This window comes from Typopeltis vanoorti, chromosome 4 (genome assembly GCF_054136105.1).
Source record: "Typopeltis vanoorti isolate ZY-2024b chromosome 4, IOZ_Tvanoo_1.0, whole genome shotgun sequence".
Taxonomy (NCBI): Eukaryota; Metazoa; Arthropoda; class Arachnida; order Uropygi; family Thelyphonidae; genus Typopeltis; species Typopeltis vanoorti.
In genome coordinates this window covers 93,629,761-93,655,044 of record NC_143552.1, presented here as the reverse complement: position 1 = coordinate 93,655,044, position 25,284 = coordinate 93,629,761, and the positions used below count along the sequence as shown (strand labels likewise).

Here is a 25,284-nt window from a genome sequence, read left to right as displayed (position 1 = left end):
AGATCCATTTGGCCTTCAGGTGTCCTCTCATCATTAATTAAAAAGATTAATGCTTTTCTGAACTCAGCAAAGGATAAGTTTTTGTTTGTGGCACCACATGGCCAAAAAAAAGATAGATTGGCAGTTGTTCATTGTGATGAACATATTATGTTAAATTCAATAAACCTCAACAGTTTGAACAAGCAGAACATGCATCTCTATCAAGCATTTATACAATGCTTTACTGTTCAAATCTGAATAGAAATGGTCTGAAGTTATCTGTCCTATCGAAAATAGTTCTCCACATGTTCCATAGTCAATAGTTTTTAAATGAATAATTTGAGTAGAATAGTTTGCCTATTGAATTAGTGAGTGCATCTAGCACGAATGAGCTTAAGAGAAGGTAGGACAGCCAGTGTGAGTGATCTACAGCCTCTCCTGATGAGTCCAACTCTCTGGAGGACTTGAATGATAATTTATCTCTTTTCAATTTATGCAGTTAGGATGGTAGGGTATTTTTAGACCAAGCTAGTCGGTTATGTCATGTAGCTTATGTATGTGACATGGGTGTTTTCAATGTTGAGTCTTCCAGTTATCTATTTCTACTTGTTTAATATGAAAGCCATACTGAAGATGTTCTAGATACTAGGGTGAAAATTTTATACTATGTAATACATTTCACTTAAGTCACATAAGTTATTCCATATTAATAATTATTTCAAAAAACTGGCTCTTGTTGGAATCCTAAATAGCAGAGTAGCAAATGAAACCTAACCACATAAAAATGATATATTATAAAAAATATAGAAAGAGAGCAAATCTAATAGTACATGCCTACTGGATTTTTGTTCAGGATTTGGACTAGTCAGTATTAAAAATATTGTCACATGGAGAGGAAACATAAGAAAGAAGAAAAGTCACATTGATTATGTTACTGTTGACATTGTTATCTTCATGCCATATAAGGGAATTTCAGATTAAAAAAAAAAGTGATCATTTTGTTTTGAGCAGGATAAAAATGAGTACAACAGTGAAAAAGAAAAATATAGGAAACTTTTAAAAACAATTCAAGTCAAGCAGTTTTGGGAGGTGAGCTGTACACTCAAGAGTTTGAAAAGATAATCTGAAGCAGATGAGGTAGTCATAGCTTCTTAGTTCACCAAGATCTACCAACCCGGTATATGTAATAGTGCACAGTGCCACCACAACATTAGATGAAGAGATAGATGTCCATGAGAAGGCAGTTCTAGGGCTGTTGCAAACGCAGACAAGATTACGGTAATTTGGACAGATGAGTTATAAGAATGTGTGCTAAAGGAATGCTCAGCTGAACTGGCTAAGCCTGTGGCATGTTTGTATAATTTGAGTCTTAGCTCAGGAAAGATTCCATAGAGATGGAAAGAATGGATGATAATCCCATTATCATCCATGGCAAAGACTGATGTCTAACTATTGACCTAATGGTATCTATGCAGATTGTAAAGATTTTAAAGCAGTTGGTAAGAACTTGCATACAGAAATAAGCAGACAAACAAAATGCACTTTGTAATGAATAGCATGAGTTTACTAAAGGGAGGTCATGTCCAAGTAATTTGCTCATTTTATAACCATGTTACCGGCCGAGCTGGATAAAGGGAATAGATACACTATGATACTGCCTCGATTTGCTAAGCCATTTGATAGGATACCACATAAAAGGCTGTTGCATGTCTAAAGAATGCAGGATTAGATAAGTGGGTGGCTAACAAATGGGTATCAGAAAGTGGTATATGGGAGATGTGAATCTGCCAGATTTAAGGTGATCAGTAGTGTGCCCCAGAGATCAGTCCTTGGACTGTTGTTATTTCATCTATATACTGATATTGGAAAGGGGCTTACAGGAGACTTTCTGTTTGCTGATGATGTAAATATAAACAAGGCAATCAGAGATTCCACTCATATACAGAATTTACAGTGATTTGAATAGGTTGGAAGTGTGAGTGACAATAATGGATGATAATACAAGGTTAGTAAGTGTAAAGATAAGCACTCTGGTGTGAAGCAATATCCAAGAGCATATTTTATTGGTGGGATTATGCTTGGAGTAACTGAAATGCTAGAAATCTCGGAGGTATGGTGGATTGAAATATGAAGTTTAAAGGTCACATAACAAAAATTGCAAATACAACTTAGAGGATAATTGCGATGTTGAAATGAATGTTGACATGCAAGGATATGGAAGTCATTTTACCTCTTTACAACTGCATTTGGACTACTGTGCACAGACTTGGTCTCCTAGGTTCCAAAGGGATAAAGAATGGAAAGGCTACAAAGAAGAGTTACAAACATGGTATCAGGATTATGGAATGTAGCTTACAAAGATAGATTGAGAGTATGTGGACTGCAGACACTAGTAGACAGAAGTAAAAGGAGTGATATGACAGAAGTGTTTACACTTTTCAGAGGGTATTATAGATATCAGCTGATAAAATTTTTCATTATATGGAAGGTGGGGAGGGGACATGGGGAATATCCTTGGAAGTTAAGTTTGTGTGCAGTTAAGAAAGGGGTAAGAACTAGATTTCTCTCTAGAGCCATTGGTGAGTGCTCTAGTGTGAATGAGTTTAAGAAAGGTATGACAGCTGGTGTGGGTGATTATGGCTTCTCCTGATGAGTCCTTGACTCTCTTCAGGTCTAATAATAATAAAAAACCAAACCTCAAAGATCCAATGGTAAAGTCTGAACAAAATGTTGATGATTTAGCCAGGAGAAAATGTGATGAAGTTTTCTGCAGGGATAGAAAACTCACAACTTCATGCTGGTCTCAAGAATTTAGAAGGCATTTTTTTTTATCAATGATTCAAGCTCATTAGGCCTTCATGATCAAGTCACTTGGCTTCTTATAAACCAAATTTTTTCTATGATAGATCATTTAATTATATCACAGTTTGCTGCACCTGTCATCATCATCATCATCATCAAATTCCTGCCATGTACCTTCAAGGGGTGTACAGGATATGACAGTACTACATGAAAAATTTACATCATTACTAACTTCCTATCGGTGAAGAACAAGCTCAAGACTCCAACATTATCAGATCTTATATTTCTATCATCTAAGGCACTTTGTACCGTATCAATCCACCTATATCTTGGTCTTCCTCTGGGTCGTTTTCCTGCCAACCTGGCAGAGAACACTTGTTTTGCTAATCTTTCCTCTCCCATTCTATTTAAGTGACCATACCACCTGAGATTAGCTCTGCTAACGCATTCCTGGATGCTGACAATGTCAAGTTCTTTCCTAATATTCTCATTTTTAATATGATATTGCCATTGATGCCATCTGTTCACGCCTCTAATCTTTCTCAGGACTCTCATATCTGCGGTCTCTAGTCTTTGGTCAAGTTTTACTTCTAACTCAGCTCTCAGATCCATAAGTTAAAACTGGTTTGAACACTGTCTTGTATACAGCTAATTTAGTGTTCCGACTAATTTCTCTCTTATTCCATATGAATTTATTCAATTGACTTCCCACAATCCCAGCTTTGCTGATTCTGTTGTCTATTTCTATATTTAATTTACCATCTTCAGTAAAAATCGTGCCTAAGTAACTGAAATGTTTTACTTGTTCCACAGGTTTCCCATTCAAAACGCAGTTGACATTTTCAACAATTCTACCTATTTTCACTGTCTTTGTCTTTTTAATGCTGACCTTCATACCACATCTATTACAACAGTAATTCAATTTAGTCAGAGAATCTTGCAAACTTGTAGCGGATTTATTTAGAAATATAACATCGTCTGCATAAAGCAAAGAGCTGACATTAACATTTCCAATTCTCATATCATGTTTAATACCACTTTCCTTCATAATGTGATCCATATAGATAATGAATAACAGAGGGGATAATGTACATCCTTGTCTCACACCAGATTTAACATTAAACCATCTTCCTGTAATTCCTTCAATTCTAACTGCTGACTTATAACTCAAATAAAGACTAAGTATTGCTTGATATAACGCCCCACTGACACCATATAACTGCAGCGTATTGAATAGCTTCTCTCTCTTGGCACCTTGTCATATGCCTTTTCCAAATCGACAAAACTTAAATACAGATCTTTGTTATATTCCCATGCTTTCTTGACTATTTGTCGTAAAGTGAAGATCTGATCCTGACAGCCTCTATTTGGCCTGAATCCAGCTTGTTCTTCACCAAGCTTTTCTTCCACAATTCTTCTCAACCGTTTCTCAAGTATACTTGCATAGATCTTGCCAGGAACACGCAGTAGGGAAATACCTCTGTAATTCTCACATTCAGTTTTATTTCCCTTTTTATATATGGGTACTATGAGAGCTCTACTCCAATCATCGGGAATTCGTCCCTCAGTCCAAGCTTTCTGAACTATGCAGTGCAGCCACTGTAAGACTTTTATACCACCATACTTCAGCATTTCTGGTCGAATATCATCTACTCCTGCTGCCTTTCCACATTTCAAGCCTTTGATGGCTTTTTCTACTTAAAGTATGGATATGTATTCCTGACTGCATGCCTGGTCAGTGTGTTTTTATCACTGTGCTGTCATCACTGCTTGTTTCACTTAGCAGTTTTTCAAAGTAATTACTCCATATTTCAAGGATATATTTTTCTCCTGTTTTCATGTCACCTTTATCATCTCTAACTCCTTTTACAGCACTCTTTCCTCCATTCCTAAGCTTCTTCAACAACCTCCAGAATATTTTGCCACCTTCTTGATATTTATTTTCTATATTCTTGCCAAAGTCCTCCCATGACTTTTGTTTAGCTAGTTTTACACACTGTTTAGCTTTCTTACATTTGTCTCTGTATTCTGTAAGAGTAAAAGCTGACTTATTTGCCAGGAACTTTTGATATGCTTTCTTCTTTTCCTTCACTGCCTCTTTAACTTCCTGTGTCCACCAGGGAGTTCTGATTTTTTTATCCTTGCACACAACCTCACCACATGCCTCTCTGGCAGAATCAATCAATGTTTTCTTCAGAGTTTGCCACTGAATCTCCAAGGTTTGATTCCTGTTCTCAAACTCTTTCATTTTCTTTTCAATAATCTTTCTGTATTTTAGTCTACAGTTCACATCTGAGAGCTGCTCAACTTTTATTCGCTTTAAAACTTTCTTACATGTTATTCTTTTCAATATGAAATTCAATTTTATCCTGCTCAAGACTAAATAGTGATCACTTCCAATTTCAAATCCTCTGTACACTCTGGTGTCCTACGCCAGGGAGAAAACATCACTATCAACAATAACATAGTCAATGAGACTTTTCTTATTCCTAGCCTCTTCTCTCCATGTGAATTTGTGCACATTTTTATGTTGGAACATGGTGTTAGTAATAACCAGTCCATGTCCTGAGCAGAAATCCAACAGATATTTGCCATTATTATTAGCTTTGCTCTTTTCTCCAAATTTTCCCAAAATATTTTTATATGTCTCACAATCATTTCCTACTCTGCTATTTAGATCCCCAACAAGGACCAACTTTTCCTTTTTCATTGTGTCAGTTGCTTTGTCTAAAGCGTCAAAAAATTCCTCCACTTCTACCTTAGTAGAACCTTCTGTGGGACTATAGGCACAAATAAGTCTCATTGTCCAGTTCCCCATTCTCATATTTGCCCACATTACTCTACTTGAGACTGACTGCCATTCAAGAAGATTAGCCTCATATTTTGTGTTGAATACTACTCCTTCTTTTCCTTGATTGTCATTGCCTGAATATAACATTTTGTATTTATTGCTCAGAAAGATCTCACCAGTTTTGGTCTTTTTTGTTTCAGTCACCCCTATTATGTCGATCTGGTACTTATCTAATTCCTCAGCTAGCTCCATTTCTTTGCCATTCAGGCTTCTTACGTTGATAGTACCGATCTTTAACTCTGGTGATGACGAGTTGGGGTTTGTTTTCAGATTTGTTCCAGTAGCTGACTTTTCGCTGTTCGCCCTGGTTCCTTGGCGAAAACAACGGGGTCTTGGTTAACCGGGCAACGCCCCAGCCGGCATGAAATTTTGTCATGTTGTACCATCATTTTTTATTTTGGTTTAACCAATAAGAATACAATTTGGTCGGCTAAATCCCAAATTGCCAGCCCATCCTCGTTCGTTCAGTATCAAAGTAGATACCCAACAGGGTGCACCACGAGAAGGTGAGGATTGGACATTAGGTCAGAAGCCCTGGTCGGTTCTCCGCATTCCTTCAAAGGCTATGTGGAGGTCTCCTCTCAGTTATACAGCTTTGACCCTTAAGCACCCCCTGTTGGTTATTATATCTTCTCTGGCCAGTTTGCTTTTTTTTTTTTTTTTTTACAGAAGCAAGAACTGAGATTGAGAGAAAAAAAATCTTACAAACTCTGTATAAGACCAACTAATTTACTTATGAAAAAATTTTGTTTCTCAGGTTCTAAATGGGATTGGGATCCAGATCTTTTTAACCAAAAAGCTGTCAGCACATATGTTATTGTAAAATCCACCTGTACATAAATACAAAAATACAACCTACCTAACAGTCATAACAGATAACATATCTGACCCTGTTTCAACCACTTTTTCGATGAAAAAATTTTTTGTATTCCACTTGCACAAATAACAGGGTGATGAGGATTTTCTTCGTACTGCTGGATTTAAAGTCGTGAAAAGCTTGGCATTTTCCTGATTTCCTTCAACAATTCCAAACCTAAATATGAAAAAGAAAAGTAATGAAAATAAATGGTAATGCAAAAATTCTGAAATCCAAAATTTTACATTTATTATCACTCCTATTAGGTCTAATGTATAAAGAAGGAATGGGATAATAAATATGAAATTTACGAATTATACATTTATTCTCCCATCCATATTTTTATGGTATGTTTGCCAATGCACATATGTTCTCTGGGTTCTTGGTTTATGAGTTTGTTTTTCAGAGAGGGAAAACCTGAGTTTGTGGAATGAAAACTCTGGACAGCTCTAACTTTTATGTTAGAGCTATCCTGAAAACTACTACTTTCATGCACATTATAGTGTATTATATTTATTACACTCTCCATGGAGTCAGAAGACTCATTCAACCAACAACGTATTTATCATACCTAATCTTAAAATCTTTAATACTGCTACCACCACCATCACCACATTCTGGTAATGAGTTCCATTCACTGACAATTCTCCATGTAAAAATTCTACTCCTCACCCCCCCCCCTCTTCACTACACTCCCACACAACTTCAAGGAATGGCCTCTGGTTTTTCTCCTCTTGCCTTCTATATAATTCCATCTGGATTAATCCAATAAAATCCTCACTAACTTAAATGTCTCTATCATATCACCGCTTTTCCTCCTATCCACCAAACTTACATAATCATACACAACTTGCTGGTATCATTCAGAGCCCATTTCTTCAACCCCTCTCCATAGCCAACTCCAAAACCTGATATTGTCTTAATTACTCATCTCTGGATCTCTACAATGTTTCCACATCACACTGAAAACCAGGTGACCAAATTTCAGCACAATAGTCCAAATGTGGTCTGACCAATGCTTTATACAGTGGCATAACTACTTCCTTATCCTTACATATTACAGTACTTTTTATCATAGCAGCACTAGTCTTTGCAACACTTGCAATATGGCCTCTAAACTTCAGTCTACTGTCAACCATTACTCCCAAATCTTGCATCTCATCCCCTTCCTGCAATACAACACCATCGATATAGTACAGAGCCTTATATTTCTGCACTCCAAAATTTAATAATAATAAGTGCAACACCTTGCATTTATTATTATTAAAGACTACACCCCACCCCCATTCCTTTGTCCAAGTCAAAAGTCTATTCAAATCTTCTTGGATGGAATTAACATTGGCAGTGCTACTTATTATTCTCCCCAACTTTGCATCAGCAAACAACTGAAGACTTCCAGTCAGTCCACATGATATATCATTTTCAAACAAGTTAAACAGCAGGGGTTCAAGAATAGAACCCTGGGGTATGCCATTGGTTACTCTCCTTTCTTGAGACACTGCTCCATCATACACAACTTGCTGGTATTGTTCAGAGAGCCAATCTCCGATCCATCTAACCAACATACTATCTAATCCCATCCTCTGTAGCTTATACATCAACTTATGTGGTAATCTATCAAACAGTTTTGCAAAGTCCAAGAATATCACTGTATATGATTCTCTCCCCTATCTAACACACGTTACCCTATCATAAAATGCAAGCAAATCACTAAAACAAGACCTCTCTACAAATCCATGCTGACCATCAAAAAGAATGTTATGCCCATCGACCTAATCCTGTATTCTATTCCTAATCATCTCTCCAACACTGACTACGACTGCAGTTATACAGACTGGTCTATAACTGGAAACTTCTGTCCTGGAACCATGCTTGTGGAGTGGTACTATTTTACCATATTTCCACTCCTTAGGAACCTTACCCATTGCAAGACTCATTAAATAACCACATCAAGGACATAGCTAACTGTTGTGCACATATCAGGAAAGTGAAATAAAAGAAAATTATGAGTTAACCAAGAGCAAATAAATGGTAACAGTAACCCAGAACATTTTAACAATGATGAGGGCACTTACCATTGTTAATCTGCTTCCTTAATCCTGTGCGAAGGAGGTGTTTAGCATGTCGTCTATGATTCCGGACTTGCCATAATGATAGCAACATAAGTATTTTTTTATGTTTATCAAGGCAAACATTAACAATTCTATCTATCCATAGCAGGGTCTCACATCTACCTACATAAAAGGAGTTGCATCTTTTGTTCTGCAACTGTTCAACAAACAAATCAGCACACATCAATATCCAACAGACATCTTAAACCATATTAAGTTTTGGTAGAACCTCTCCAAACATGTGAGAGTATTCCAGAACTGCAGAGAAGATTTATAAAGGGTAAGTAACTGTTCAGATTCTGAGGCAGCTATAATATGTAGTATGTTTATGTCAAGGTGTTTAATGGAAGAATTTCATCAAATTCAATCTTGCCACAATTCAATCCTATTTCATTTTTCACACAAAAGGAATCACTATTCTTACTCTTTTCTTTGACAGCATCGTCTTTAAACAAAAAAAAGTTCTGTTTTTTTGAATAAACATATAACATATTATAGCTACCTCAGCATCTAAACAGTTACTTACTCTTTATAAATGCTATATCTCTGCAGCTATGGAGTACTGCTCTCACATATTTGGAGAGGTTCTACCAAAACTTAAAAAACTCAATATGGTTTAATAGAGAACTATCAGAATGATTAAAATCTCCATCCCCATTCCACAGTCACAGTGATACTCAATTTCTACTTTTTTCTGTAAATAATTCCCCAGTCATTAGAATTCCGCAATTATTCCACTTTTCTTAAAATCTGTCAAAACTAATAGATCAGTCACCATTTGTTATCGGTTCAACTTTATGATTGTCATACTCCTCTTTACTCATCTTACTTCTGTAGAACAAATTACTTTCCTCTGCATTTCCCATAAACTATAACCTAATGTCAATGCCATTGCTAACATGTTAGCCTTGCAAAATGTAACAATCCTAGGCTTATTCATGATATAATGATCAGATCATATTAAAAAAGTAGTCTTTGTGATGTCACAATGACCAGTACCACAAACAAAGGCAAACAATGCGAAATATTATGATGCTGTTTTCATAATGACCCTGATTGCATATCAAAACTTAAATGAGAAGGAATGCTAGCTCGAGTACTGATGAACAACACTGGACAGTAACACAGATGCACTGAAAGAGAAGCAAAGCAAAGTTCTAGATGTTTATTATTTTAGACATTTGATGTACTTAATTTTTTAAAATAATTTTTAATAGAAATCTTCCTCACAAATCAGAGAATTCACACTTCTGATACATTAGGAGCATGAATGACTAATCTGGAGACCAAGAATAACTTTTTGCTAAGCAACAAGTTAGCAAGATAACACCATCCAACATTCATGAAGCATCTTTCCAAAAGTTAGTAACTATCTCTAATGCAAAAGTGAGATAACAAGATGTTAATTTTTGAAATAATGAGGAATTCCAGTCCATACATTGTTTTTTGAAAGTACAAAGTATTTCCCACCTGCCAATAAATGCATTAAATTTTAATATAAGAAAAAAAAAGTGCATATATGATAAAATTATTCTTACCTACAGCTCCTAAAAATGTATTTATCTGCAGTTTTTTTGGGTAATATGAATTCTAATTCACAAAATTTGCTTCCATCTTTTGAGTTCCACACATAGCCATGCCCATCTCTGGAAACACTCACAATCTTAAAATAATAATAATAAAAAAAATCTCTACATGTATCTACACACACATAAACATATATTTTGTTTTGTACAGAAATTATAAGTAGCAATTTTGTGAGGAAACCACAACTTCAAGAAACCAGAATAAAAAAAAAATAAAAATAAAAAATATATATTTAATAACAATACAGATAAGCAATGCTTAGTGGGAATGGAGCAGTTCCTGAATAACCAACACATTTCACCTCTCACAATATGGGAGAGGATGCATTGCGAGTGTTGTGTTATTACTGCTGCTGAAAGACAAGTCATTTTTTCATGTTTCAGTTAATAATATTAGGTTAGCTCATTGTAGTTTTTGTTTTATACATGCGTATATTTAGTTATTTGTAACTAAATAACTCAGTTAATCAATAATGGTGGCAAAGACATTACTGGGAAATTTGAATTTACATGATTTTGAACACTGCTGTGTGTGTGTGTGTGTGTGTGTGTGTGTGTGTGTGTGTGTGTGTGTGTGTGTGAGAGAGATTCATCCTGAAAATTAAAGGATTTATGGAAGGAGAGTCAAACAGGTGAACTGGTGTGTACTGAGTGTTTCAAAAGCAAGTGCCAGTTAGGTAGCAAGAACAAAGCAAATGTTAGTGCAGCAGATAGTATTGACAGTAAAACTAATGTCAGAATTAATACTGAACAAGCGACAGTGGAAATACAGTGGTAATAGATGTAAATAAGGAAATAGCACACTTTAATGTTAACCGTGAAATCAAAAATTTGCAGAAGCGTAAGAGATTATAGCAGAGCTGAGAAGAGTAAGAAGCAGGTGGTCCGAAGTAAGAATCAAAATCATATCAACAAACGAGAAAAACATGATAATGAGATAATTATTTACACGGATTCAATGATCACAGGAGTGCTTAACGAAAGTATAACAAAAGCATGTTTCCCTGGAGCAAAATTTAATGATATCAGTCATGCCATCTGGATGCAAAAAAAGGTAAGGTGAAAGAACTAATTGTCTTGGTTGGCACTAACTGATCTGAAAGGTGAGAAGTATTCTATGAGGAAGGATGTTAAGGAGTTGCTGGACGAGACAAAAATGAAGAGCGAGAAGGTAAAAATTCTGTCTCCTGCAATATTATGATAGAGGCAAATTGAGGAGGAAGGCTGTGATAGCAAACAAATGAATACACAGGTTGTACAGAAGGAATGTAGAGTTTGTGGACCTATGTCCTGTTTTTTTTTTTTTTTTTTTTTTATGTTGGGCCCATATACGAAAGGTTGGTTGGTCAACCTATAGTACTGTAGTACCATATATGGGTAGTGGGATGGGAAAGGAGAAACTTTTTAACATTCAATTTAAAGCCTGTTCCACAGTACAGCAGTAGCAGGAATGAAGGAGGAGGAAAAGAAATTTGTTCTGTGGATTTCAAGGTGTACTGTGGAAGGAGGTTCAGCAGCGGCTGTACGTGTTCCAATGGGCTTAGTACAGAGTGCGGGAAATATTGATGCTGTTTCAGATGAACATTTCCCATGGAAATGTTTATAGAATATACAAATTGCAGAGACTAAACGTCTATGTGAAAGTGGAGGGGGGGGGGGGGGGTTGGTAAGAGATGGATCATTTATCACTCTAATTACTCTCTTCTTTATTGAGTCAAGCATTTTGAGAGAGCTTTTAGGATCCCCACTCCAAATGTGAGAACAGTACTCGATAGCTGGGCAGATTTGTGATTTGTACAAGGTTAACAGCTGTTTTGAGGTGAAGTAACGTCTTGAGTGAAAAAGAAAGCCTAGTTTTTTGGAAGCTGAGGATGCTACGGTTGGGATGTGTTTATGCCAGAAGAGGCCTATTGTCAAGGTAATTCCGAGAAGAGAAATTTCATCTTGTCTGGGAATTTGAGTGTTATCAAAAATAATACTGGGAGAAAATGGTTCTTTTTTGTGGGAAATAAGACAGAACTGGGTTTTACTAGCGTTGAAGAGGTTATCTGAGCTCCACTGGAGGATGGCTTGGAGGTTCGAATTAAGGGAAGTTGTAGTTGATGTCCTGTGGGTTGAAGCGAGTTATGTAAGGTAAGGTTTATCAAATGAAAGTGAGGAGTGCAATGTGCTGTCATCCACAAAACTGTGTATTGGGTTGGAGGTCAACTGAAGTAGGTCATAGGTTTGATGGAAAGAAGAATTTGCATAAAGCTGATGGGCTACATCTAAATGGTTTTGGTGTTAGGTGCCTAGAGAACTTTGTTCACTGAGCATGCTGAAGTGCTAATTCAGGAAAACTTAAGCAATTATGATGGAAACAGGTGAATGGGTGTGAAGGCACCCATGAAGCAAATGAGTGCGAGAATGAGAAATAAGTGCAAATCTCGACTCTCAAGCAAAAATATTGAATAGGGGGGTAGTCAATTCAGGAAGTAAAGGTAGTTTGGGCCTACAGGTATGCTGCAGTTTCTATATATTAATGCCAGAAGTATCAGGAATGTGTACCATCAATTTGTATTTTGGTTTAAGCCAAGAGGAATGCCATTTGGTCGGCTAAATCCCAAATTGCCAGCCCATACTCGTTCGTTTAGTATACAGGTAGATACCCAACAGGGTGCACCATGAAAAGGTGAGGAATGGACATTAAGTCAGAGGCCCTGGTTGGTTCTCCGGATTCCTTTAAAGGCTATGTGGAGGTCTCCTCTCAGTTATACAGCTTTGACCCTTAAGCATCCCCCCCCAAGCATAATGCATTAGCAGAGCTAATTTCAGGTGGTATGATCACTTAAACAGAACGGGTGAGGAAAGATTAGCAAAACAAGTGTTTTCTGCCAGGTTGGCAGGAAAATGACCGAGAGGAAGACCAAGATATAGGTGGATTGATATGATACAAAGTGCCTTAGACGACAGAAATATAAGATCTGATAACGTTGGAGTCTTGACAAGTAACGGACTGATTTGGAGGAAAATTGTAGATAGGAAGTTAGTAATGATGTAAATTTTTCATGTAGTACTATCATATCCTGTACACTCCCCTTGAGGGTACATGGCAGAAATTTGATGATGAAAAGAACAAGAGGAAGGAGTTTTTGGCATTGGTGCAAAAAAAAAAAAAAAAAAAAAAGTGCAACCATTAAGTTACTTAATGGTTGCACCTGTTTGACAACTCGTATAACAGAGTATATAAGTTCTTTTCGTTTACCCTTTGGTATCTATTTGGTCTAGCTACTCACTGATGAAGCCTCAAAAAAGGCTGAAACCAGTCTGGGTAGTGACCTCCCACCATAATATAATAACAGCATACATTTCCTAGGAAATGTGTTTTTACATTATGGAAAATACCAAGAATAGCGATCAGAACTTTACCTACCTTTGCAACGAGTTGCCCGAGATTATACTACGTACTAGGACTACTTGCATTAGCTCACGCTAGTAATCACCGATACTTTTATAGTTTACTATATTTGGCATGAAACTCTCCGATTCCAATCTGAGTTTCTTATTCGGTTTTAAAACAATGTGGGATTAATATCCCCTTAATTTAAATAATGTTTATATCGCCGAAGGAAGCTATATTAAATTGTATATCTAAGATAAGGAGAGTTAATCAGGTAGGAGTTAGATGGATGAGTAATATCATTAAGCATGAGCTTCAGAAAAAGAAAATGCTGGAGGGTATATAAGGAGAAAGGTAATTAGCAAACTCATGAACATATGGTAACGAAGGTAAAATCAGATTACGAGAAGAAACTAGTTGAGCACGCTAAGGGAAATCCGAAAGAGTTATTTTGCTATGTGGCAAGTAAGAAGAAGAATGATTACGAAAGAATAACATTAATCAGCGCTGATGGTCAGGAGGTGATAGAAGCTGATAAAAGTTGAGTTACTGAGTGACCACTTTGCAAGCGTGGCATATGTGAGGGAGACTTAGGTGGGAACAGAGGTGGATGAAGTGAAGGTTCTTGGGATATTGCAGAATCTCAATGTGAATACAGCTCTGGGATTAGATAGAATATTAGCTTGCATTTGGTGGGAATGTGCACTGGCAATGTCTCTTGACTAGGTTCCTTAATTTAAGTCTCAGCTTTGGTAGAGTTCTAAGGAAGCGCAAAAGGGGCAAAATAATACCCTTGCATAAGAGAGATTCTGCGGCTACAGTGGCAAATTATAGACTAATCAGGATATCAGGAGTGTCAGTAAAAGTACTGTTAAAATATATCAAAAAAAAAAGAGCTTTCGGGAATGGGTGGATAGGAATATGATACTCTATGAGGGGCAACATGGCTTTGTGAAGGGTTGGTCATGCCTTAGTAATTTACTAACTTTTTATAACGAGTGACAGCTGAGTTGGATAAGGGAAATGGTTACACAATGATTCTGCTGGATTTTGCAACAACATCTGACCAAATACCATATGTAACTATTATGCAAATTAGAACAAATGGAAATGAATATGATACTGATGACTGCTGGGCAGATATCAAAAAGTGGCCAGGCGAAATCAAAATTCAGAAATGCCATGTAAGTATGGTCAACCTTTTATGGGTTGCCAAAATGCATGTTTGGGCCGCATGTGGCCAGCTGGTTGCCGACCCCTGCTCCAGGAAATAGATGAATCTAGGAATTTAGGGGTGGTGGTAGACAGAGTTGAAATTTAGAGGACATATTGCTAAGGTAGATCATAAGATTACTTGGCTAATTGAAGAACACACTAACAAGTAGAAATAAGAAAGTTATTTTTCTTTATAAGGCCTTGATACATCCACATCTGGATTACTGTGCTCAGAACTGGTCTCCTGGGTTTCTTGGGGATGAGGAAGTGGTGGAGAGGATTCAAAGGAGTGTAACCAAGATGATGAGTGGTGTGTGAGGAACATTCTTTATGAAGATAGATTATGTGGACTGCAGAAGTTGATTGACAGGTGAAAAAGAGGGGATATGATAAAAACATTTAAGTTACTTAAAGGGATTTATAGGAATGATGCAGGGGAAATGTTTCAGCACTTGACTAGAGCATGTAGAAAGAGTCATCCCTGGAAGTTGAGTGAAGGTGTGGTTAGTAGGGGAGTAAAGACTAGATTTTTGACTTGGAGTTGTGAATAAACGGAATGGATTACCATTCAGTTTTTAGTGTTTTGTCTGTTAATGGTTTCAAGGAGAGGTATGATAGATTGTGTAGATAATTTGGGTCTCCCGTAATGAGTCTTCAGACTCCATGGAGGTGTCCACACAATAATTATAATACTAGTAATGATAATAATAATCATCTGAGTTTAAGGAAACACCAACACACCATTGTTAACACCACTGCTTTATCATGTATAATTTTTCTTTTAGTGTATTATTTTATTATTTACTTATTAATATTTCATGTACATTTATTGATTCTTCAAACTTTCTACATTATTTTATATTACAAAAAATTATTTAAGTGATTAAATTTGAAACTTCCATAAATATGGCAATCATCTTTGCTTTCAATAACATTCAGGTATGTTTTTTGGTCAGCATTCCTTTTAAAATAAATTTCAAGCAGTAATTTTAAACTTTTTTTCAGCTTTATATGAGAACAGTTTCACTTCCTCTAAGCATTTCTTCTGTACTAGTATAAAAAAAATTTGAGATACAATTTCAAACCATAATTAGGTGTATGAAGAGGAGATACTAGAGATGTTGCACAAATTGAATAAGAATTTGGTAATAGGGACTGATAGAATATCAGCATGGATGATAAAAGAGTGTTCAGCTGAACTGGCTATTCCTTTGATCAGGCTATATAATTTGAGTCACAAAACAAGGAAGATTCCACAGGAGTGGAAAGAATGTATGGTAATCTCATTGCACAAGGGTAGTGCAAAGCCTGATGTATCCATCTATCGACCTATCAGTATCTCTGGAATGGTAGTGGAGATTTTGGAAAAGTTGGTTAGGACTCGCATACAGAAATGGACTGACAGAGAATTTATACTTTACCATGAACACTTAAATTTCACACACAAAGTGCACTAATTATGACACAATGTGAGGATTAAATTATAGATTCTCATTCACTAAAGCTTAAAAATTCTGAATTCAATCAGTAACATCCATATAGCCATCCAGATAGAAATATAAGATCTGATAATGTTGGAGTCTTGACAAGTAACAGACTGATTTGGAGGAAAATTGTAGATAGGAAGTTAGTAATGATGTAATTTTTTCATGTAGTACTGTCATATCCTGTACACCCCTTGAGGGTACATGGCAGGAATTTGATGATGATGATGATGACATCCATATAGCAAGGAACATCACATTTTACTAACTATAAGATATTAACCTCTTTTGTGCTTTTATGCTTTCAACTTTCCTCCCAAATGTTTCAGTTCTCAAATTTGGTATTAATTTAAAAAATTATAACAATACTGTGTTTGAGGCCAGTCAAACAACAGTAACTCATCATTTAACATAATTCTACACTATATAGAATTGTAAATCCATTATAGAATCTATTAGATGAAAGACAAAGCCCATATCAAATAGCCTAGAACAGCGCTTCCCAAACTGTGGGCCATAGGTTTTGTTGAGGGGGGCCAGTGAAATAATGAAAACAAATTTAAAATGTTTTAAGACTAAGTAGATTTTTTTAATCTTAAAAGAAATGTATTTAATTTTTATTAATTATTTATTTTTTTGTTATTTTTTATATTTTAATGGAAAAAATCACACATTGGTGCGGGATCACAAATTTTGCTTCTTGCGTATTTCAGCCCTTAATATATGAATATATGCTTATTCATAAAAGTTTCGTTTCAAACCAGAAATCTAAGAATTGCAGTTTCAAATATTTCATCTGATATTGGTGTAGCAGTACTGAAGCTCATCCATCACATTATATTGTTATTAAACTTCTTTTATGTTTTTAATTCTTTCTTTATTACTAATCGCTTTATGTTTCATGTGCTTGTACTGCAAATGTACAATAACAATATATCTATCTATATAAAAATATGAGATAATGTGGCATGTCAAATGTGTATGTAATGTAATATTTGCATCTGATTTTTGCAATATTCACTGTGTATGTTTTGTATTGAATATAAATACAATAAATATTATAATAATATATGTCTATATTACAATTTTGTTTCGAGGGGGGCTGTGAAATATTTTAATTTTTCCAAAGGGGGTTCTGACATCCAGAAGTTTGGGAAGCACTGGCCTAGAAGACACTTGTTAAGCACGGGGAACTAGATAAATATCATAATTCAGATGATTTTAAAGGAATGCCAGTAAAACTAATAAATGGGAATGAAAGTAAATGTTAAAATAAAACAAATAAGAATTAATGATCAGAAAATAAAATTTTTCACTCTGATAACCTAGTATTCCACTGCCAAGTTCTGAACTGTACTGCATTTTCATTAAATGGTGACTTATTTCAATCCTCCCCTCCTTGTGGGGTACCTGTTTGTGGTGGATGGGACCTCCCAGTGATGGTACTAGCCCTTTTCATTCTTCCTCATTGTCTTTATTTTTCTTCATGTGTTCTTTGCTCTATTTCTCCTGAGTCATTTTCACTATCCTTTCTTCCAGACAATGATCACTGGGATCGAACACCTTGCCACCATGTTTGTCACGTGAGACCCTTCAACATCCAGAAAGGGGAATCCTGGTAGTTTTGCAGTACTTTGGCAAAACAGGTGGTCCTGGATGGCCTGGCTAAGATCAATCAGCTAGTAGGCTTGCCTGCAAGGGTCAATGTTATTGCAGTAAGTCTCTCACCCCACAGTCTGGTTTGGAATTCTTCATCCTGAAACGTTTTAGAGGCTCTCTAACAAAGTCCCAACCAAGTACTGATACTGTAGCTACAGCATTTGGTATCAGAAGTAAAAAATATATAAGATACTTAGTATAAATGAACCAGTGTTTTTGATCATCCATGCAACAGGTGAATAGCCAATAGGGAAAATGACATCCCACTTTATTTAAAAGGGTTTAGAAGGACTGGTAGGACCTTCCAGAACTGCTAAGAAATTACATTCTTGTGATATCCTTGTGGAAATATCATGTCAGCAACATTCCAAGAAACTACTGGGAGCAACATCAATGGGTGGAATACCAATAACAGTAACCTGGTCATAAAACAATCAATTCTCATAGAGAATGATATCAGAATGAGATCTCCTTGATGTTCCTGATTAGATATGTTCAGAGCTTAAAGATCACGGGGTGGGGTGAGGAGAATTTTAATATGTAGGAGTGGTCACCTAGTTCCAACCAGGAATATCATCCTTACTTTTGATACACCCAAGCCTCCAACATCTTTATAAGCAGGATATCTCAAATGCCCTGTTAGTGTATATCCCTAATCCACTAAGATGCTTTAAATGTCAGAAATGTGGGTATGCTCAAATTGCCTGTCATGGCTCTACCACCTGTGACTGATGTGGTAGTAAAGAGCATCATAACAAATCTTGCTCTGCAAAAATATGCTAAATGCATCAACTGTTAGGGAGATCATCCAGCTTACTCTCATGTCAGAAGTGGAAAGATGAAAAAGAAATGTGAGGGTGGGGTGAGGAGAATTTTAATATGTAGGAGTGGTCACCTAGTTCCAACCAGGAATATCATCCTTACTTTTGATACACCCAAGCCTCCAACATCTTTATAAGCAGGATATCTCAAATGCCCTGTTAGTGTATATCCCTAATCCACTAAGATGCTTTAAATGTCAGAAATGTGGGTATGCTCAAATTGCCTGTCATGGCTCTACCACCTGTGACTGATGTGGTAGTAAAGAGCATCATAACAAATCTTGCTCTGCAAAAATATGCTAAATGCATCAACTGTTAGGGAGATCATCCAGCTTACTCTCATGTCAGAAGTGGAAAGATGAAAAAGAAATACAAAAAAATTAAAACAGAACAAAACATATATCAGGATGCAAAAAGAAAGTTAGCTACCACACCCACTCTGAGATCCTCATATGCTGAAAAGGTAACAATTAAAATGTCAACAGCAACTCAAACTCTTGTCTATTCCACCATCTGATAATTTTGCCATACCTGAACTTTATGATCATGAGCGCTTCTCTGTTGTGCACATCAATTGCATGAACTACAGTTTTACTCCAGAAATAACTCTAAAAATGGTTCCATTTGACGAGAACCCACTTGTCAAAAAAAATGATGGCAAAGATATCACTCAAAGATAAACCACCAGATACTCCTACAGAAAATAATGGATACTTCGGTATCTACTGAAAGTAAATTAAACTTGTCAACTGACCCTTATACACCAGATGTAATGAATATTTTACCAGAAGAAGATATGGACACTGGCCATCCATACTTCCCAAAAACAATTGATAAATATAAACCTGACAAAGGTAAGCACTCAACCTTGTGAAAACCTGACAAGAAAATAAATCCAAAACAATAGTAACATTTTTACAATGGAACTCTCATAGGTTTTGCCAGAATATAGATGATATCAAAATTTTGTTGTAGAAACACAAACCTTTCTGTTTCTGTCTACAGGAAACAAACTTAAGACCCAATAATGACCTTGCACTAAGGAATTTCACTGTTGCACACAAGGATGAAACTGAAGGTTCTGCTCATGGAGTAGTAGCTATTCTAGTGGGCAGTCATACTCGTTTTCATGATGTCCAACTTAATACTGCTCTGAAAGCAGTAGTGATTTGCCTATCTGTGGGTTTTCTTATTACAGTATGTTCAATTTATTTACCACTGAGTTAATAAAATCAATCTTGATAACCTTATCCTGCAACACACTTCTTACAGGTGACTAATCACAATACTCTGAGTTAGTGCCAACACGAATATATGAGGTCAAATCATTGAAAGAATCTTTGACAATAATGACCTCTCCTTTTTGAATAACAGATTCAATACTTTCTTCTATATGCTTACCCACTCATATTCTGCGAGCAGATAAGACTGATTGCACTCTTCCATTCTTTCACTGATCATATGGGACATCGAAGAGAACATATATGGAAGCAATCACTTTTCTGTTCTTTGCACAATGTCTTCACAGAAACCACATTCCCCCTACATGGATGCCCATATAGAAAATGTACCAGGTTTGCGAAATTTAATGCTGATACCATCAGTCAAACACTTATCAATGAAGCAGTAAAGTATGTAACACACTGCATTGTCCAGGCAGCAACAGTCCCCATTACAAGAACATCATGATTTCCACTCTATCCAAAGCTCTGGTGGAACCCAGAATGCCTGACAGCCAAAAAAGATTAACACAGAACATGGGATATATTTAATGGGGTAAAACTTAATAGCTTTTAAGCATGCTTGGGCCAAAGCATGTTATGTGAGACAGAGTCAAAAAAACAATCTTGGATTCAATTCACCTCATCAATTAATCAAATGACCAGTGCCAAAATTGCATGGGATAAAATCCGGAAAATGAAAGGTAGATATAGAACCCACCGTTTGTCTACCTTAGACTATAATGGAAGTATTATTGCTGATCCCAAAGCTATTGCAGACAGTTTGGGAAAAATTTTGCCAGAATCTCAGCAACAGCTTCATATCCTCCTGAATTTTTAATACTTAAAAAGCAGCAAGAGAAACAAAGGCTAAATTTTTCTAAAATGAGCTTCAGCCATTTGTTGAGGTGGAACTAAAAAGTTCTTTTACTGTCTCACCCTCATGCAGTAGGGCCTAATGACATCCATTATGAAATCATAAAACATCTACCATCATCTTCTATGGATCTCCTTCTCTTAACATACAATCGAATACTTGCAGAGAAAGAGTTCCCAGATTCTTGGCATAAGTCAGTTGTCAATGCTATCCCAAAACCAGGAAAGAATCCAGTAAAAGCAAATAATTATTGACCTATTGCTCTAACCACCTCAGAAGCTCAGTCAGTATAGACGAAGACTTTTGGTCAAAAAGACCTGGATTCGATTCCCATCCATGATGTCAGGAACCTTTATCTGGCCTCTTTAGATTAAAGAGGAGTTAGCTGGTCTCATACTGAGGTAGAGGGGTTTTTTTTCTCCTGGAAACGCGGGTTTTTCATCCTTCAAAAACAGGCAAACCAGCCCCGTGAACACACGCTACTACAATCAAAAATACACACTATCTTTCATTAGGAAGCCTCAACCAATCCTATGGGGTGTGGGCGAGGATTGGGGGGGGGGGGGACCACACACGAATAAATAAATTGCTCTAACCAGCTGTCTTTGTAAGATATTAGAGAAAATGGCTAATGCCAAACTTGTCTGGTATTTAGAAAGCAAAGATCTTCTCTTCAATACACAATATTGCTTCTGTAGACATCGTTCAACTTTAGACCATTTGGTTCATTTAGAAACTTGTATATGAGATGCATTTCTCAAGCAAAAACATCTGGTTTCAGTTTTCTTTGACATGGAAAAAAAGCTTATGACACAGCCTAGATATATGGCATATTAAAAGACCTCTATAACCTAGGTCTCAGAGGACACCTTCCTGTATTTATTAAGCACTTTGTCCAGCCAAACTTTTGAAGTCAGAGTGGGAAGTACACTATCTAGACCATATCATCAGGGACAGGGTGTTCCCCAAGGCTCTGTCTTAAGTGTGACACTTAAATAAATCACTGAACAGCTTCCTGCCACTGTAGAAAATGCTCTAAATGTCTACAGTTCACAATTTTGTGGACAAAACATCCACAATTTACTGTCGCTCTTGTAACATGAACGTAATTGAACACCTTTAGCAAGCAACTGATCATGTTTCTCTATGGCTCTTAGTAATGGGTTCAGGTTTTCAACAGAAAAAAAAAATGTGTGCACTTCTGTCAAAAAAAAACATTCTTCATCCAGATCCTGAATTAAGGATGGGATGAACCATTATTCCAGTAACAACAGTTCTTGGGACTCATCTTTGATAGAAAACTTACATTCCTTGCCACATTCATCAACTAAGAGAAAAGTGCAAGAGAGCATTTAATCTCCTTCCACTCTATCCTCTATTGAATAGGGTGCTGATTGTTCTTCATTGCTCTTTCTTTATTGTGCACTTATATGTTCAAAGCTGGATTGTGGATCTCAAGTCTATGGCTCTGCAAGGCAGAATAACCTGCGATGGTTGGATCCCTCCATCATCAGGGTTATGCAGATAGCTACTGTGTCTTTCGCACATCACCTACTCAGTCTTTATGTTGAAGCAAATGAAGCTGGCTCTATCACTTAGATGGAAAGACAGTTGTCTCTTAATTATGCCCTAAAGATAAAGTCTCTTCTAGATCATCCTACATGGACTAGTATATTTTCTCTGCATTGGGAAGCTCAATATCACACACATCAGCCTGTCATACATCCTTTTCAGTATGTGTGTGTTAAAGAGACTACGCAAGCTGTTGGCACGAATTTTGGCAACATTGCCTACACCAAACATAACAGCATCCCTCCCATGGCAGGTTTGCACTCCATCCTGCAACCTCTTACTTTGCCAACCAGAGAAGTCTCATACTCCATCATCTGTCTACCTGCAATTGTTTGATGCAGAGCAGCCCACTCTGATTTCTTGCCTATCTGTACTGATGGCTCAAGAACTGATACCTGTGTCAATTGTACTGCAGTATTTTAATGATATTACTATCTCCAACCTGACTGGAGTAATTATGCAGCAGAGTTGCATGCCATTCACCTCGCACTTGTATATATAAAAGAAAACTGCTACCAAAAGTGTGTAATTTATACAAGCTCATTGAGCTCTTTACAGGCTATCTCCTCTCCTATGTATAAATCCATGTCCAGTGCTGTATGAGGAGTTACACCTGTTGTACAAGACAAAAACTCTTAATTTTGATATTCAGTTGTGCTGGATTTCCAGCCACATTGGAATTAAGGGAAATGAGACTGCAGCTGCTGGATCAGCTCATACTTTTTCCACGTACTGTTTGACAGTACCATATGCAAACTACAGACAGTTTATAAGATCACAGCTAATTGCTCAATGGCAGTAAGCATTGACAAATTATATGACATTAAGCATTGGCATTCTAGCCAATGTAGAAAGAAAAGAGAAGTTGTGCTTTCTGGGCTCTGTATAGGTTACAGCTATCTTCCATATTCTTATTTATTGAGGGCTGTTTATCCTCCCATGTATGAAAAATACAATATATATCTTACTATGTATCATATTCTGGTGCAGTGCCAGCACTTTACAGAAGAAAGGAATGAAATTTTTACCTATCTAGCCAAACCATATACACTCAGGCAGATGATATCAGACTCAGGCAGACTGCATGATGTTTTAAACCTTCTACAAAGAATTAATTTGTACAAACACATTTTACTGTAATTTTGTTTGTATGTAGATACTGTACTGCTGTAACCTTTGCTGTTATTTTATATGTATATACTGCATTGCTTGGCTTGGTGTTTGTACATGCACATTGTTTACTAGTTTGTCTGACCATTTATGTATTGCTATAACCTTTAGACATGGACAATATGACCTTTACTGTTCTTGCACCAATAAACCATAAACCAACCAATCTATTTCAATACTTCTTTTTGGATAGTTAGTGTCAAGATCCTATTTTAAAATAATTTGAATACTTGCTATTAAGCCAAAAAAAGTTGGAATTTCCAATGCTAATTTACTAACTGACTTGACACTGAATTAAAAATATTACTACAGATAAAAAACTTGTTTATTATTAAATATTACACTGTCATTTATGAACATTTCTGTGATGCAACCTGGCATCAAAGAAATGTCATAATCAAATTCCCGATATATATCCTCAAGAGTATACAGGACATTATGATAGCCCCAACTGAAAAGTTTACATCATTACTAACTTCCTGTTGACAATTTTTCTCCAAATTAATCTGTCAGTTGACAGGACTCTAATACCGTCAGATCTTATACTAAGTTTTCTAAGAGACTTCTTACTGTATAAATCCACCCAGATCTTGGGTGGATTTATACAGTAAGAAGAGTCTTCTGAATCTTTTTCTTGCCATCTGGACAAATAACATTTGTTCTGATAACCTTTACTCTCCCATTTTTGATTAAATGACCATACCACCTGAGATTAGTTCTGCTAACACATTCCTGGATGCTAACGATATCATGTTCCTTTCTAACATCATTTTTAATATGATTCTGCTACTGATACTATGTGTTCACTCTCCTAATCTTTCTCAGGAGTGAACAGATGGCATCAATGGTAGAATCTGTGGTCTCAGTCTCTAAACACAGCTTTCAGATCACTAAGTTAAAATTAGTTTGAATAGTCTTGTTAGCAGCTAGTTTCATGTTTTATGAAATCAATTGTAGAAATATAAGCCTTATCCAGTTAGATTACAGAGTACTGACTGCTAGCTTAGGGAAAGTTTTTTTTTCCAATAGTCAATATATTTACAAGACAAAGTCGACTAGTAGCATTGCAGTTGCCATGTTCTGTTTCAGAGAAATAATGGATAACGTGATTTTGAATTAAAAAAGTTGAACCTGAATAAATTATGGAAGAAAAGATCTCTGTAAGGAATTTAATCTTTATAGTTTTTGATACTTCAATAATATTTTATGGTTTTCATAGTCAAATTAGAACTAGCCACACCAATATTTATAACATTTATAATGATGCAAATATTCTTTGTTCCAAAATGTGAATTTTTATGACAGAAGTATTATTATTAGACATACAGGAATCAATGACTCATTGAAGGAGGGCCATACATCATCCACACCAGCTGTCACACCTCTAACTCATTCATGTTAGATGTATTTGCTACTTCAACAGGCAAACCTTTCAAACAGTCATGGTTCTATGAGAGAATGAATATAACAAGGATCTGTATTTAAGTTCTGTAAATCTGGAAAACACAGAACAAGGTGCCAAGAGAAAAACAGTTCAAAATGCTATAGTTATTTGGCGTAAATAAGCCATTATATTGAGCAATACGTAGTCTATATTTGAGTATTTAGTCAGAAGATAAAATTGAAGGAAGTACAGTAAGATGGTTTGATGATGATGACTAAGCTAGCTGTATACAAGACAGTGTTCAAACCAATTTATATC

General features: G+C 36.3%; 1 protein-coding gene across 2 annotated transcripts in view; it reads right to left on the bottom strand.

Annotated features, from left to right (window-relative positions):
• The window catches only part of LOC150107501 (guanine nucleotide-exchange factor SEC12), a 100,052-nt gene that overhangs the window by 28,005 nt on the left and 46,763 nt on the right, over positions 1-25,284 (bottom strand). For both annotated transcript variants that reach the window (XM_090391348.1, XM_090391349.1), the window contains exons 5-6: positions 10,138-10,262; positions 6,492-6,665 (exon numbers count right to left, since the gene is read on the bottom strand). In XM_090391348.1, the coding sequence (XP_090247474.1) occupies positions 6,492-6,665; positions 10,138-10,262 (299 nt within the window). The remainder of the gene's footprint in view (positions 1-6,491; positions 6,666-10,137; positions 10,263-25,284) is intronic.